At 36.4% G+C, this 17,711-nt stretch overlaps 1 protein-coding gene across 2 annotated transcripts; it reads left to right on the top strand.

Annotated features, from left to right (window-relative positions):
* The first annotated feature begins 2,404 nt into the window (after positions 1-2,404).
* Positions 2,405-17,039, top strand: LOC111609860 (scavenger receptor cysteine-rich type 1 protein M130-like). 2 transcript variants are annotated; one of them, XM_023340687.1, is made up of 19 exons: positions 2,405-2,481; positions 5,401-5,724; positions 5,839-5,946; positions 6,707-6,922; positions 7,008-7,196; positions 7,364-7,521; positions 8,145-8,292; positions 8,396-8,704; positions 10,065-10,367; positions 10,483-10,797; positions 10,953-11,276; positions 11,365-11,703; positions 12,216-12,482; positions 13,122-13,300; positions 13,442-13,544; positions 13,689-13,844; positions 14,759-14,842; positions 14,994-15,167; positions 15,249-17,039. In XM_023340687.1, exons 1-19 carry the CDS (start codon positions 2,421-2,423, stop codon positions 15,428-15,430), a joined length of 3,939 nt encoding a protein of 1,312 aa, XP_023196455.1. In that variant the 5' UTR covers positions 2,405-2,420; the 3' UTR covers positions 15,431-17,039. The 2 variants fall into 2 exon arrangements, with proteins under 2 accessions (XP_023196455.1, XP_023196450.1); XM_023340682.1 differs by having other exon boundaries at positions 14,756-14,842.
* Positions 17,040-17,711: the final 672 nt, after the last annotated feature.

The following is a 17,711-nucleotide window of genomic DNA, read 5'->3' as shown; positions in this document are numbered from 1 at the left end:
CATGCTGAGACAACATGGATGCTGTTCCATGTTCACTATCTGTCGGTCATGGATGGTTCAGGTTTTGTGAAAAGAGGTTCTGTTGAGCAGCATTTTGTCTGTCGCAGACATTGGTCAGCATATTTGATGTATATTTGCTTGAGTGTTTGACAAATATAATGTTTATGCTAGTTTGGTGACTGTATGATATTTTGTGGTGTGAAGCATTTTGAACTGTCTTGTTGCTCAAACAACAGATTATCAGACTTCATATGTAGAATGTGTTGAGAGCCAAGCAAGCTTTTCTTTTGACTTTGACATTTATGGGCTGCTTTGTTTTTGTCTATCACTTAGAAAACAGGTAGAATGGATGGAAATGTGTGGCTGTAATGTCAAGAAAACATCATATTTGGTTGGTATATTTAAGATATGAACTGTTGGGGGTGTTTATGATCGAATGATTTTTGTTTCACTTGAAGTTTTTTAACTTCAGCTCTGAACGGAAGGTTTCTGCATCCGCGTAAGAATAATCAAATGTTACGACATGTCATTACTTCGATCATGATAAGAATTGATCCACCTTCTTTAACCTCGTGCTGCAGAACTCCGAGATGAAATCAGGTATCCATCATCTTGCGTAAATGCAGCAAACACACAGAAAGCAAACAAAATGGATTTTGGATTCGCGCTCAACTTCCTCCTGATCTGACATGAACGTCTTTATCTTGACTAAGTCACACACACTTTAAAATCTTTATTACATTTTTTTTTCTCATTTCCTGATGCCTTCTGATAACATGAAGCAGGATGCTGATCATTTTTTAACCCCTCACAAATATTCTTTCCTCTGTAGGAATATTAATAGTTTGACATTTCTCTGATGTAATGTGACATTTGACTGGCTTCATCTCCAACTGCTCTGCTGAAACGTCTTCAGGCTTTAAATCGGACGCCTGTCTGGTGTCGGGAATATCACAGAAAACGGTGAAACAAATACAAAACCGATAGACCTGATCTAATAATAATTATTGTTGTTATCATTTTATTAACAAAGAAAATGTTGAATTTAAAAAAAAAAAATCCTAATTTATTTTAAATACAATCACAATAAAATATTAAGTTGGTCGGTTAATGAATTAATGTTATTATTATTTTTTCTATATTTTTTATTCACCAATTCGTGTGTCTGCAATAAGCATTACAGACTGACAAAAATCAAGTAAGGGTATTGATCTGCAAAATAACGAACCCGATAATAGAACGAGGAAAAATCAATAAAAATAAAATAACCAACCAAACAACAGAAACACAAGCAGACAAATGAGGAAGTTTACATTAAAATTAATATACTGAAAAACAAGAATGAGACACAGAACACAATGAATTGGTGTCACAGCAAAAATTTTATTTTTATATAACATAATTGATGTTATAAAAATTTTTATTTAGACATTTAAAAATGATAAAATATTCCAAAACTTATTTTGGAATAACATCTTCATTATTCCTTATACATTTTTTTCATACATTTTTAATTTGTCATGTTAAATAAAGTGTCTTATGTTGCATTTTGATTGTGGTGAAACAAATAAGAATAATTAAATAATCTTAACTTTAATATTATGTCGGTTTTTAGGTTTAGTGCTTACCTGCTGTTTAGCCAGACACCCAACAAAAATGATTTTTATTTTATCGTTCATAAGTTCATAATTATCATCTCTTTCGTATCATGTCTGTCAATATCTTCATTTAATGACACGTTTGTCAAAACAAACAGTGTTTAGGCAAAAACAGAAGGATTTTTTTTCTTATCTATTCACTCTTCTTTTGAATACAAGATGAAATTTGCTTTTGCTTTATAACAGAATTACCCATAATCCATAATTTGAGTATAAACCGCAAATTAGTGAATAATTATGAAATAAATCGATATTGTTTAGTCTTACACAAATAGCAAAAATGTTGCTAGCTGCAGAACAAAAGCAACAATTAAAAAAAATAGTTGGTACGTCAATAAATTACAGCTCATCACGTCAATAATGTGTTGTCTGTTTGTGATATTTTCATAAATGTTAATAAATGACGTGTGTGTACGTGTTGAATTCATAGCCTGACTTTGTTAAAACCTTTCTAAGGTTATACAAGATTTCTCACATCCTCACGTCTCCAGTCATTTATCATCACAGTTAATAATTGAAGTTATGATTGACATTTAGAGTTGGTATACTTTCTATGACGCTTGAGTTATGTTAAATTTGTCTGCACATTTTGGTGAAAAAAAAAACAACAACTAGAAAAGTTTGGACCTTTTTCTTCCAAGCTGCATCTAAGTGTTAAAAGCAGCGCCGTCTGCTGCTGCAGCATGGCGGCGGGCGTTTCCTTGTCAATATAAAGTGGAGCAGATCATCATCAGACCTCAGTGGCTTTGCGCCGTGGCGACGATGTGGTTCCTCCTTCTGCTCCTCCACACCTTCGCTCACTTCGGGCCGGTGGGCTCAGCAGGCGAGTTACGATTTTATCTTTGCTTTTCATTTGTGACAGAAGTTACACTTGATCCTGAATTCCAAAGAGAATATTTGTTTTTTTTTCACATTACACTGCAAAAATCTCCAAAAGTGTTTTTGGTCTGGTTTCTAGGGCCGATATCATGGCACACTTGAAATAAGACAAAACTGACTTACAACTAACGTTCCACCAAGATGCTGGATAGGTTGCTTTAAGTCAATAATTCCTTAAGGAATTATTGAAAAGGGTTTGTTTTTTAATGAGTTTTGTTTTATTTCAAGTGTATTAAGATATTTGCACTGCAGACTAGACCAAAAATACTTTGTGAGATTTTGTGCTTTTGCAGAGTAATGATAAAATAAGACAAGTGAAGGTTGTTCATCTTATTTACCAGCAGAAATATTCACTGTAAGAGTCATTTTAGACTAAGAAAAACCTCTAAAAATTTTAATTTGCCAAAAATATATATGTCACGTAAAACAGAAGGGTGGTTTATGATTGTTTTTCCTTAAGATGTCTATTACACTAAAGTTTATTTCATCTTGCAAAGCGGCTGGAAATCAGCTTGGCTTTATAGTGTTTATTAAATATAAGTGTTTTAACCACATTATTAAACATCCGCAGATTTTGTTTGATCATATTACAATTAACAACAAAAGTTCTAACGTTTGGACATTAGAACATTATTACATTATTTGTTGTTAATTTTTTTTAAATAAAACTAAATTTTAAAAATATATTTTTTAAAAGTCATAATATACAATATTATTATTAATTAATAATATGGCAGTCTTAGGTAATAAGTAATTTTCTCTATTTGAACAGAAACTTACACAGATATGGAATTCTTTATCTAGTAGTTTTCAACATTATGAGCTAAATGTTAAATATTTGAGGTTTATTTTTTTTCATTATTATTTCAGTCGATATTAAAACATGTTCATTCACAGGCAGAAGTTTAGATTCACTCTAAACATCGGTGTGAATGTCTGATTCCCACCGATGGGCCCCATCGTTAAATTGGCGCCATTTATTGAACCAGTCAGTATTCAAACATATACACAAATATAAATATTTACTTCGATTTTAGTTCTTCTGTCAAGAAGTGAGCTCAAATATTCAGCCAGAATTATATAAGAAAAATATTATTGACTACAAAAAGTCGATTCTAAGGGATAGTTGAGAAGAAGTGTTATCGGGTTGCTGTGGTTACGCACAACTTACAAAGAGGCCTGAGTCCTTGATGCGGCCGTCGGCGGTTTGATTCCCAGCCTGATGACTTTTGCCGCATGTCTCCCCCTCTCTCATTACCCACTTTCCTGTTTAAGGTTATTCTTATCTTATAAAATTAAAATTATAAAATTATAAAATTCATATCTGAGCTTTATATACATCTTGAGGCATGTATGTATAATTTTTGACTGTGCATATTATACATAGAACAAAATAAATTCAAACGTATGTACAGAGTGCCTTTTTTTATTGATTACAACGGTTTCTTGTATAATAATTTCTCATAATTTAAAAAAAAAGCTTAATATTAAGCCTAAACCGATCAAACTTATTTCCCATGATGAAAGTATGTAAACATTTGACACGTTATACTTAGAAAGTGAGAGTTTATTGCTTTAAAATGCTATTATTTATTGCAAAGAATTTATTTTAAAATAAACAATGACATGCCTAGTAATGAAACCTAAAGCTTGCCAGCATAAAAGCTGAGGTTTTTTTTACTTATTTTTTTTATTTCATTATTTTATTATTTTTTGTGCGTGTCACTAATCAGTCAAACTCTAAAGTTTCTGTGAACACAAATGAATTATTGTCTGGAAAAATAGTGTACAAGGAAATAAGTCAAAATTAATTAGTGTAAGGAAGGCTTTTGAATTTTTATTCAAAATTTTAAATACAATTGTAAATAAAATTTTGAATAAATTTTTTATGGAATTTTTATGGAGATGGTTTAAAAAAAACAACACACAAATGAAACAAAAAAAGATTTGAATTCTCAGATATTTAAAATAAATGGGTTTCATGTATAAATGTCTCCACTTTTTGCTAATCCATCCATCCATCCATGTATCCACCTACTTTACGAATAATATTCAATATTCAAATACATTTTTTTGCTTTAAACTAAATATTTTGTTAGAAATATAAATGATTAGCTTGAGACTAAATATTTAGTTAGCAAGCTAAATATTTAACTTCAAACTACATATTTAGTAAGATAAAACTAAATATTTAGTTAGCGTTAAACTGAATATTTAGTGAGTAACTTAATTTTTTTTTAACTCCAATCTAAGTATTTAGCTCAGCACTAACAGAAGTGAACTATCAAAATAAAAGCTGGACGTTGCGAACTTCTCCTGCTGCAGTGCTGAGGCTGAGTCACTTCAGCATCATGTCTACCTGCTGGTAAATGTCTGCATTGCCAGTGAAACGTCTTTCGTTTTAAGCTGAAATGTTGTACAAGTCGAGAGGAGAAGTAGCGATGATAAAGACTCACCAAAAACCAGCTTTTATTTTGGTAGTCCACTTCCAATAATTTGTATATTACCTTAATATTTAGCTCTGAATTAAAAATTTAGCGTGAAACTAAATATTTAGCGTCCTAACTAAATATTTAGATTGTTTACTGATTAATTTTTGACTGAAAGTTTGCACTCGGCAGCCCAGACAGAACCCTCACGTTGCATGAGGAGAACATTTAAGCCCGGTCAGAAACCCCCCCTGGCTGGGCTTGAACATGCCTACTATTCTGACTGGACTTGCAGATGGATGAAAACTTGTGACTGGTGCAAAACACAGATTGGTTTTGAACAGGATGCCGATGTGTGATGCTGCTTCTCTCAGAAAAAAAAACAAAAAACAAAAATGCTTTCCTGCTTCATAAACCTCTCCTTCTTAAACCAGATCCAAACCAAGGGAAGATCATCCTACGGAGCGAAAACAACGATAACCCCTGTGAAGGACACGTGGAGGTTTATTATGGGAACGAAATGGGCCATGTCGGAGATAAAAATTGGAACGAAAAAACTGACGAAGTGGTGTGCAGAAGCACTCACTGTGGACGACCAGTGAGAAAATCAAACGTGTACAGGGCCTTCAACAGCACAGTCTGGCTGAATGAACTGGAATGCAGAGGAGACGAAGCAAGTCTGTGGGACTGTGACGGTTGGCCCGGTCCAAAGGTCAGCTTCTACAGAAAGCCCACGGTGAAAAAAATCACATGCTCATGTAAGTCTTCGATAATTCCCATTACACGTATTCATGGACAACCTAACCAAAGGAAGTCCAATATTCTGTTTCAAAATCCTGAAAGTGTTTTTAACCTTTTTTATTTTTTTTTAGATGACATCAGCTTCCACTTGGAACAACATAAGTGTGAAGGAGCGGTCATGTACACGATTCAGTCACCTACGGAGAATCATACTGGTTACGTCTGCAGTGATGGGTTTGGTAAGAGCCTCACCTCCCAGATCCTCCCAGTAAAACACGAATCTGTAAAACAGTTCAGAGGAAAAATCGTCACGTTGTGGCTGGAGGGGTCCGGGTCGGTTACGCTGTGGAGAAAGTTATTGTCCTACTGTATTCTTATTTATTTTTATTATTATTGTCACATTATTGAATGACTCACATAAGGGCTGACATATCGTCACCTTTCTAAAATAATGACCAAAGTAATTTCTTTTTTATTTTATCCGCCAACATTACTTTTGATCATTCTGGGCGGGCTATTTTTCTTAGATATTGCATGAAATGAAGGTTCAAAAAGGAAAAAAACAACAAACCCCAACACTGCCCACAACAAAATACACACTTTTATGTTTCCAAGTATAAAAGTTTCTTTGATCAGAAGCAACAAGTAACATCACAAAAAGTTATTGTGAAATTACTTCAGTATGTATTTTAAAAAAAAAATACTTTATATCAAAGTCAACGTTGTCATTTCAAACACATCTTAATCATTTTTACATGTGGAGAAAAAAACGTGAAACTATCAGTTTAACTAACTAGCATTTTCCTGCAACATTTTTGCAGTAGAGCTTTTGAGTTTTTAATATTTTATTTGCACTCTTCCTCTGCAAGCAAAATATTTGTTTGCAGAAGATTATTTCAAGAGCACCCTAGCTCTTGAAATGATGCTCTATGATCACTCAGAAATGAATTACTTTTGAACTTTTAATCCATCTTTCTATAACTATTTTCATGAATGCAGAAGAAGACGATGCCACACGTTTGTGTAACAGCCTTCCTGGCTGTAAGGGGCCCGGAAAAAAGGTGACCTCTCAGTGGATGACGACGGAAAAATTCATGAGTTCGCAGCACCGGGCGCTGATAAACTGCGCAGGCATTCAGAACGTGAAACATCTGTGGCAGTGTGTAGAATCACTCTCCTCAACGTGCGCTGGGCCTGCAGCGGTCAGCTGCGAAGGTAACAAACACTGTGCGATGCCGACAAGGTCTGTGCAACACGTTGCGAGACCGAAGCGGCTGTAAATCCCTTGACTGGTTTTCAGGCCACAAAAGATTACAGCTGAGAGGAAAGAAGTCCAACGTTTGCGCTGGGAAGCTGGAAGAGGAGGGGGACGGCAAGTGGAAACCCACTGAAAACCAGAAAACGATTCCTGACTTGTGTAAGAAGCTGCACTGCGGTAACTCTCAGCCCTCTCAACAGAACGCCACAAGCGACCATGTGAATTGCACAGGTGATCCAGTTCATATTTAGCAAAAATAGTTTTATTTGTGATTTTGTGATCAGCTCCCTTCCTGTTCATTCATTTACTTGTTGAAAATAATAAATTATAAGAGCTGTATTTTGCACTTATTTCTTTTATTTTTTCCTGTTTTAATTGACTTCTCTTTCTAAACACAGACCAGGTGAAAGTCTTTCTGACAGATGACGGTGACAAAGAAACCAAGTGTTATGGTTACGTCAAAATACAAAGTGATAATAAGAAAAGACATGTTTGTGGTAATGACTGGACTGAGAAAGAATATGAAATGGTCTGCAAAGAACTGAAATGTGGGAAGGTGAGTCTTCAGGGTTAACTTGCTGGTCTCTGTCATCATTAGGATTGATATAGTGAAGCCCAAACTTATTCATAACCCTGATAGATTAAGGTTGACCGTGATATTAGGTTGTGTCCAGCACATTTCTTTCAACTGAAACCAATATTAACGCTTTAGAGCGACTCGGGAAGAGTCCAAACTTAAATCTGATAGAGAATCTGAGAGTGAAGATCAACATCAGGACCTCCAAATACTTCAGGTTCTATATTTCTCCTACATTCGGCAGATTTGTCTTTGCAGTCCAGATGATTTGTCTGGATATCAGTGAAAAATAGAACTGAATATTGAGAAGGGTATTAATCATTTTGACAGGCCGTTTTCTTAAAAAAAAACAAGACATAAGTAGGTTAAATTATTCATTTAATCAGGATTTTTAAGGCTTAATTAAAGGCCTAAAAAATCTTATTGTCATTGAATATGACCTTGCTAAGCCATCTCTGTTCAATTAAGCATCAGCAGTCCACATGTTACTGAGACATTATTCTCTTCATTGCATGTTATTCTTTTGTGTTTTGAAACAATCAACCTCTTTGTCTTTTCAGTTTATTAAAAGCACATGAAAGCTGCCATTACATTTCTTTCAGGTGATTAAAATGGAAATGAAAACCATGAACAGAAAAGATGGGATAATGAACCACGTGAAGTGCACAGGCGGCGAGTCGTCCCTGTGGTACTGCAGGGCCGAACATCGCCACCAACAGTGCACGTCTGCTCCCTATGTCGTCTGTCAAGGTGGGACCTCCGATCAGAAAGCTTTGAAGCAACACCGTGACATCTCTGGCTGTCTAAAGATGGTTTTCAGTGCTTTTAACCTTCTGTTTTCCTCGTGGTACAGCAAGTCTAGAAGTCCGACTGCAGGACGGCCCTGGAAAGTGTGCTGGTCTACTGGAAGTTAAGGATGAAGGCCAGTGGAAAAGGGTCAGTAAGGAAGGCTGGGATGCTAGTTATACACAACGCGCCTGCAGGCTGTTGGACTGTGGGGATGCAGGAAAAGACAAATTGGATTCTGATGAATTCAGCCAGGGCACTGCTGCTATGCTAACCTTCAGCTGTAAAGAGGCTGATAAAAACCTGACTGACTGTAAAACCACTAAAACCAACAACCAAAATAGGAATGAGAAAGCAGTGCAGCTAATTTGCAATGGTGAGTTTTATTCCCGCCTTTTTTGTTTGCTATTTTAACACTTTAACACCGTTACTACCAGAAACATCCAGAAATGTTTCTGGTAGTGATAATAGAATGTGAAATGTCTACAGAAAGCCTGCAGGAAGCTAAAGAAACAACCCTGCATGTGTGTGAGAATAACTAATAAGTTTAATTTAACTTACTGGGCCCATTTCAAATTCTACTCTAGCCCCACCGCTGATATTTTCAATTCTTCATCATTTTTTTACATTTACAATAACATCAATTATTTGATAAAGGAGTTGTAGTTACTTCATTCATTCAATTTACCAGGGAAAATAGTCCAATGTCTCTTTAAACCTGCAGTATGTAACTTTTACAAAAATATGATTTTTTTACATAATTATAAAAATGATCAGTATGCCATGACAGTATAATTGGAGACAGATAATCCAGTACTAATGGGAGAAAGACACCAGAAACCAAGAGGAGGGTCTTAGTGCTGTCAATCACTCTCGTACTCACCCCTCCCCTTTGATATCCAGGGTAGAGTGGAACATCTTCATGCAGGTTCCTGACAGGCTCCCTCTAAAACAGACTCAACTGTGAGACTGAATCCAAAGGTGCAACAACGAAGTATTAGTTTAATTGAGACAAATATTTGGATTACTGTTATTATTAGAATATTTGTGTAATCAAGGTTGAACTTTTTAACACCTTCATTAAATGGACTGTTACCTAGATATAATGTGGTACGACATATTAGGATTGCAATTAAAGGAGCAGTATTATATTAAATTGAGCTTCATGTCATGCCATAATGATATTTCCTCATCAAAAACATAACTGGAGTGTTGCTTTGATTCTTTCATGCATGTTAGTCTCTCATGGCAACCATCCAGCTGTGCAAAACGTCTGGGTGGACCTCGCTTTGCCTTTGAGATGCAGCTGAGACGCCCCACAGAGCAGCTCCTTCAGACTAGCCAGCAGCAATTAGCAAACACCTGGTGGGGCTGTGTCTGCTGAGCTCAGTGTCACTCTGGTAAAAACGTTGTTAAAGGAAAAATAGAGGAGCCATGTTGTGACGACTTCCTGAAGGCGGAGTTTCAGAAAGAGCAGGAGACATTTTAAAGAGACAGAGGCCCAATTTCAAGGCGTTAAGTCAGGAAGTAACATTTCTTTTAAGTTGTATTTGATATATGAAACATTTATTTTTATTTTTATGGAAAATAGATAATAATGCCCCTTTAAGAAAACTACAATTTTAATTGACATGATGAGAAACGTGTTTTCATTTGAGGGAAATGAAAAATTCCAAGGTTTGATCTGAAAAAAGCTGCAGCACCTCCGTCACGGCTCCTGTCTTTGTTTTGCACAGAAAACAAGTTGCTATTTCTGGATGGACCCCAGTCGTGTTCTGGCTATGTGGCGATCGAGTACAAAGAAAACCTCTATTGGCTCTCGGGGTCAAACGAAACATGGAATAAAGAGTTAGCCAACAAAGTGTGCCAGCAGATGCACTGTGGGAACGCGTCAAGCTTCAGTCCGAGGTTTTCTGAAGACAAAAATCGCATGTGGGGAGAGTCGTTTAGCTGCTCATCTGATCACAAGTCCATCTTTGACTGCAACAAAAAACAAATTAATTCAAATAATTCAGCTATTGCTCATGTGAAATGTGAAGGTAATGAACACAATCCAGATGCTATCTACATAAGTATATAATGCATTTGTTTTTTGGTGGAACTGTTAGAAAAAAAAACCTAAGCTTTGATTCTTTGTGTTCCACACCGCAATAGGAAAAATTACAGTGACTTTGGAGAACGAGTGCTGGGGAGCGGTCAAGATTTCTACAGGAGATGACAGCGGTTATGTAAGTGGAAGGCATTGGTCAGATATGCTGTCTGAGGCGCTGTGTAAAGAACTCGGCTGTGGGACTGAGATCCTAACACCCATAATAAAGTCTAATACAAACGGTGAAATTAAGTTCAAAGGTCTGTTTAAAATGACAAATAGCAGCAAAATGGCCCAGTACAGCATTGTTAAAATGGAGACGAATCCAGAATCCACAAGGAATCCAGAACCCAGGGATCCTGCCTATGTTGTTTGTAAAGGTATTGGCTTGTTTATTTATATATATATATATATATATATATATATATATATATATATATATATATATATGAAATGTATAACTATGTTAAAACTGGTAGTATTGTTTTTGCTTGTTTTAGCCAAATTGAAACAAAAATGCCCGTTTTTGTTTCAGACAGCGTTAAACCAAGATTTAATGATAAGGATAACGAGCGTCACAAATGTTCTGGGAATGTCGAGGTGTCTTACGAAGGCCAATGGTTTCCAGTGAGCAAAGCGACTCTTGACAACAAGGCAACTCAAAAGACCATCTGTGCACAGCTGGAATGTGGCGATGCTCTGGACTCAAAGGCCTACTATGGGCCCAGACCGAAACTGAGTCATGTCGTCACAGTACAGGGATGTTCACAAAATACAGTAGCCGAATGTAAAACTGTCACCGCCAAGACCTTTGAAAGCAACAGCCAGACTTCAGACCTAGGAGGCCTCCGCTGCTCCAGTTAGTGTGATTCTTATTTGCTTCAAAATATTTCCGGTTAAAGTATTTTTTAGCCCTGCTCTCATCTGATTCCTGCCGTTTGTCTTAGACTGGAGGACTTTGGGACTGGAAGACTTTGGCACTTTGCAGCCGTCCTCTGAGGACGTCTGTAAAGGAGACGTGGTTGTTTACTCCAACGGAGAATCTGACCCCAAAAGAAATTTTGTCTCCAGTCAAAATTTGACACAAGACGTGGGGCAAAAGCTGTGTGATGCTATGAAGTGCGGGAAGTACAAAAGATACAGAAACTCAATTGAACTCCTCCAGGCTGACAATTGGTATGAAGGAATTTTTAAATGCAAAAGTTCTACAAATATCTGGGATTGTGAGACACAGAAACAGCAACGAGATCGGAATGAAACAGCAAAACTCTACATTGAATGCGAAGGTAAGATTTATTTTGTGGTGGATTGTTCTTTAATAATTACAGCCTCACTGACAGTGTTAGAAACGTGGCTGTGAAAATAAACCATGATGGAAACAGAGGCTACGGATCATTTCTATGGCATTTTTGTTTTTCACCAACTACACTTTATTTTTAGGAAACATCTGCAGTCAAATTTTAACATCACTATTGAAGCAACAGTTCACCTTCAGTTTAGTGTAAACTTCAATTGGAATACTTCCTCTGCTTCTAATAAGAACTAAATGGCTAATGGTCATTTGGCTTAGTTACAGATTTCTTCTATTTTTACTTGTCACCATTTAATATTTCTGATCAAGCAAATTTTAAAAATCACACCACGATAACCTAAGTTATTACAAAGGTTAATTTTCAAAGGATGATTTTTACTTCTTAAACTTGTAGAACTGGGTGTTTAGTCGACACAGTTGATGCTTTCCTGTCGGCTCTTCAATCAGTACAAATATCAGTTTGACGTTTTCTGCTTTTGCTTACAGGTAAACCAGAAATGAAGCTTTCACAGACTGGAGAGCTGTCAATAGATGGTGTTCCGGTCTGCAGAAGTCAGTGGGAAACGGATTATTCACACATGGTTTGCCAACAGCTGGGAAAAGGCAATGCCATTCCTACTCTGAGCAAAAAACAAGGTAAAACTCTTAAGGATTCCTACCACATCCGCTGTGATAAGCACAATTACCTCATTGGTCAGTGCCAACGAGCCAAAGGGAACTGCAACGAAGGGCCGGTGACTATCTACTGCAGCCGTAAGTGTTCATCCACCCTATTTATTTATTTACTTTTCTTGTCTGAGAATTTACTTCTATACTAAATGACATGTGAAATACTTGTTTTGTGTTCTTAGTCCACTGGAAAAGTCAATTTTAAATTACCTGCAGCAAGATCTGAGTGAATATTTATTCATCATTATGATATTTATGTACTAACACATTGAGTTCAGATTATCTGGTGGAAAGGACCAGATTATTCTGCCACATTCTGCCACATGCAGAAGAGCATGTCATATCTATCTATCTATCTATCTATCTATCTATCTATCTATCTATCTATCTATCTATCTATCTATCTATCTATCTATCTATCTATCTATCTATCTATCTATCTATCTATCTATCTATCTATCTATCTATCTATCTATCTATCTATCTATCTATCTATCTATCTATCTATCTATCTATCTATCTATCTATCTATCTATCTATCTATCTATATATATATATATATATATATATATATATATATATATATATATATATATATATATATATATATGTAAACATTTTTTGTCAGACAGAACTCAAGACTTCTTGTTCTGCCATGTCTAAGTTTCCAACAAGATTTTTTAATTTTCTTTTTATTTGACTTTATATCTTTTTGAATTGCAGGTGACGTGGAGTTCAACACAACAGAAACATGTGGTGGTGTGCTAAGTATCAAATATCAGAAAGCCCCAGAAAAGCGTGTGGAAGTGTGCCCAACCAACATTCCACAACATTTATCAAATAAGTTGTGCAACAAATTAAATTGTAGAGATTTTGATCCAAAGAAAAAAGTCTATAAGCAGGTAAATCTTCAAGCCTGTAACTGTTTCTACAGGTATTTGAGTCTTGCTCATTTCATAGTGTTAATCTTAGTAAGGCTGGGAAAACTCTGTAAGTTTAAAAGTATAATGGCAAAATATAACTGAAGTTTTATTTTTTACAAGACCAAAATGGAACAGAGTCTCGACTGCAGCAGCTCCTCCAAAGACATGCGCTACTGTGTCTTAAAGGACACATGTGAAACTCCTACTTCCTTTTTCTGTGAAGGTAACTACAGCAGAGGACAAATACTCACTGGTCACTTTTAGCATTTCATTCCAATGGTCACATTTTCTTTCAGTTGTGATGCAGAGATGGAAGAAAGGAAATAACAGCTCATGGCCTTCCTTCTGTTTCCTGTCCTGATCTCAGGTTACCTGGAGCCACCACCAGCATCTCCCCCAGCAGAACCAACAAATCCAGTTCCCATTATTGTTGGCGTGCTAATTGTTCTCATCCTGGTTGCATTGATTGTGACATTTGTGCGATACTGCATTAAGAGGAGGAACAGGAAATCCATGATGCCACGTAAGTACTCTGAAACCATTTCCACCAAAAGCTCACTGGATGTTTTTATCCACTAAAGCAACAACAACAACTGTGCTGCTCTGTCTGAGCCCAAGTCAGAGTTTGAAGCATTGGAGGAGAAAGGTGTGCTGCAGTGTGCTTCCTCTAGAGGGCAGTCTGTCCTCATGCTTCCTGAAATCGGACCTCGGTGTAATGACCAAGAAAACACAATGCAGTGTTCTCACTGTAGTTAAACAAGCAGAACGTCAGTAAATGGTTCTGTGGGTTACATTCACTATAATCCAACTCTGCGTTGATAGAACCAGAGACAGCCGTCTGCTAGGAGAAACAAAACTGCTTATTGAACAAGAGTCTGTCTGAAACGTCTGGGTTCTCCTTCTATACAGCTAAATGCAAAGTTAACATTGCGCATACAATTCAAATTAAAACCTGAAGAGAAAAAATATATCATTTATTTCAACAGTGAGTAACAACAGACTCTGGGCAGGTTCAAAAACAGCTGAGATGGTCTTTGTTTTCAAAATCAAATATTTACCGGATGAAGTGAAAACGATTCAGCTTTCCTGTGAATCAGTTTCAGGGTCATGCTAAGAACAAGTCTTAATTATGAGAATAATTGTGTTTCTCAAAAACAATGTTTGTGCCCTTCTTTTAAAGTTCAAATAAGTCTTTTAGTTTTGCCAACATTCTTTTTGTATTGTTTCTTTCTCTGGTGGTGAGAGTCAAAGGTCACATTTAGTCATTTTTCAACAGTGGAACTTTGTGAAAGCAGGTTGCTGACGTTGGACTGTGATTGTTTTGAACTCAGGTGTAAATTTGGGCGTTTGAGTCTTCTGACCGGTGTTTTCATTTACGTTTTTAGGTTTTAGTGTTTTAAAATCCATCGGTAAATTTCTAATCTGTTTCTGAAGCAGCAGATATGGAAGAAGCGGACTGGGACAGTGGAGAGTACGAAGACGTCGACAAATCAGATGAAATGGGAAGCTTTAATCGTGGCAGTAAGTTCAACTAAACAGTGAATTTCAATAGATTTTAATTAATTTATTTTTCTTAATTTTAGCACAAAGATGAATAGCTTATGAACGGCCATTAATATTCAATCGCCAGACATTTTGCTTCCTTCCTCTGAGTTCTGAGCTTTTAACGTAGGGTTCAGATCCGACTCGGACGTGGAGAGGAGGAGAGATGTGGAGAGCAACAGGTCCTACAACTACGACGACGTGGATGAGATGACCGAGGCTCAGCCTCTCACACCTCAGGGCTCCCTGGTCCGAGCTGCTAAAGACCAAGACCTGCAACATGGGGTTGATAAGCCAAGCGATGGCAAGTTTTCATCCAGTGTCAACCATAATTTCAACACACTGAATTCACCCGGCTGACTGCCAGCTGTTTGTCTTTGAACAGACGGCGTGACCTACGAAGTGGAAGACTCGCAGGAAAACTACGACGACATCGACGCCAGCCCTGAGAACGCCAAAACCACGGCTGAACTCCACGACGGGCCCAAGCCTGCGCCTGATGGCGATGAAGAGGGACCTAAAGACCAGAAAGATGAAGAGTACCCGGTGCCGGGTCAGGACGGGTGAGCCTGAACTGGGTCAAAATTCAAATCAAACAAAATTCTGGGTCAAAGACAAAATGGATGGTCCCAAAAACCTGTCTTCAGTTTAACATGAAAACTAATAATAATGCAGAAGGTGAATGTTGTGAAGCTGAATGCATTTCTGGCAAGAATTATAGGCAAACTGAAACTTTTGTGTCTTCAAATTATCTACATCATACCAGAAGTTGCAAAACTTACATTAGAGCTTTATTTACTATAAAGTACTAGAGCCAGGCTAAGATGTTTTTAAAGTCAACACAAAGCATCAAGTCATATTATTACCAGAATAAAGACATAATAGTTGAGGAATGAAGCAGTAATTTTTTGAGAACTTATTCACCAAAAATAATAAGTTAAAAGGAGAAATGTTTGCACATCTTGTGACGTTATACTTTGGTTTTACAAATAAGGAAATATTTCGTCTTTTATCACCGGACTAGCTGAGCTGGTCACATGACTAGCTAACTGCACCATAACTCATTAAACATTTATCTCATAATCATTTTACTCTCATAACATTGTGACTTTATTTTCATGTTATTACGATTTCATTCTGGTGATTAAAAAATAAAATGTCTTAGTCTGGCACATTAGACTCTCTCCTACTGCTTAAGTGCTTTACTTTTTAGCAGTATTAAAATGTAAAACAAACACAACAAAAATGACATAAATAGAAAAGAATATAGTACATGATACACAATAACAGTATATACATTGTTTTAATTTTACTGTGCATTTACATGAGTTACATCTATTACCCCGCAGCATATTTATATTTTGTTAAAATTAGCACATTCTTATTGTGCGATTTTTACTCAACTACACAAACTTACTGTAATAAATGCTAGGATATTTCTAAACATATGCTACTGAAATATTAGATTCCTTATTATTTATTCTGATTTTGTCCTCATCTGTCGCAGTGGTGGAGAATTTTGTCACAGTATTTTCTCTGCTTTATTATACTGGCTGTGAAGACTGAGAACTCGTTTGTGTTCATTGATAATCCTTCCCTGTTAGTTGGTTCCTGTTCTGGAGGTTCGCTGCATTCAATGAGATTAGACTGTAAACAAGTAACAACTAAACAGTTAAACTACAGTAGTTCCTTCTCACTGCACGGGTATGTGCTATATTTAGCTAACTGCTGGGGGTGCTGGTTCCATATTCAATAGTTAGTTAGTTAGTTAGTTAGTTAGTTAGTTAGTTAGTTAGTTAGTTAGTTAGTTAGTTTCAGTAATATCTTGTACTTTAATGAAGTTGTTGGTCATATTTTGTTTAATTTCAACTGTAAATACAATGTAAAAAACCAGCAAATATATAAATTTCGCTTTGTCATTTCTTTCTATTTTAAAGATTACTTAGATTTTTCCAAGTTGTGTTTTAGACAAGCTTTTAATTACAGCTGTAGAATTTATGTTTGTTAAAAAAAAAACAAAAAAAAACATTTTATCTGTATTGTAGTCTTGCTACTGTATGTGTTTTTGCGACTGTTTTAGGCTGACTCCTTGTATTATATTCCTCTTATACAATATCTCCACTTCATATATTTTGTCTTTGTAGTAAGCAAACTGAAATAAAAGTCATATTTAGCACGTCTCAGCTCTTCATATGGACAGTTTTCTCTGTGCTGTAATCTTCGGGATCCGGTGGAGCTCCTCAGATTCTGCAGCTTTCTTTGGAAACAGCTTAGATGTTGAGTATCAAACTGTATGTTTAGTAGATCTTATATAGTTTGATACACAGCACAACAAGCTGTTTTATCCAACAGACATCTTTTTTTTATTATTATTGTTTTACGGTAAGTATAACTCAAACTGAAGCTGTTTTTAATTGTCCGTTTTTCATAAATCACAATAAGGTTTTGTTTTGTGTTGAACCTTAAAGGGGCAGTGTTACGTAAAATCAACTTTTTTGAGCTTTAGATTATGTTATTATGTTATGTTTGATTCTTTCATACGTATTTGGGAAATGGCAACTTTTCAGCTGAGCAGAGCCCCTGGTTGGACCGAGCGCCGCCTGCCGGACGCAGCTTCTCCTCAGAGCTGCAGTTTCCAAGCTTCTGAGTTTCTGCCTCACAGAGCCAGCGGTCCCCCAGTCAGCTCCTTCAGACTAGCCAGCAGCAATTAGCCAACCCCTTGCTGGAGAGGTGCTAGGCATTGAAGGTGGTGTGTCAGACAGAGCAGGAGTTTTTAAAGAGACGGGACCAATTTCAAGGCATTAATTTACAAAGTCAAATGTTTCTTTTGTCATAATTGTTTAACGTC

Source organism: Xiphophorus maculatus, chromosome 1 (genome assembly GCF_002775205.1).
Source record: "Xiphophorus maculatus strain JP 163 A chromosome 1, X_maculatus-5.0-male, whole genome shotgun sequence".
Lineage (NCBI taxonomy): Eukaryota > Metazoa > Chordata > Actinopteri > Cyprinodontiformes > Poeciliidae > Xiphophorus > Xiphophorus maculatus.
The sequence above is the reverse complement of the archived record's forward strand: the minus strand, read 5'-3'. Positions and strand labels throughout refer to the sequence as shown.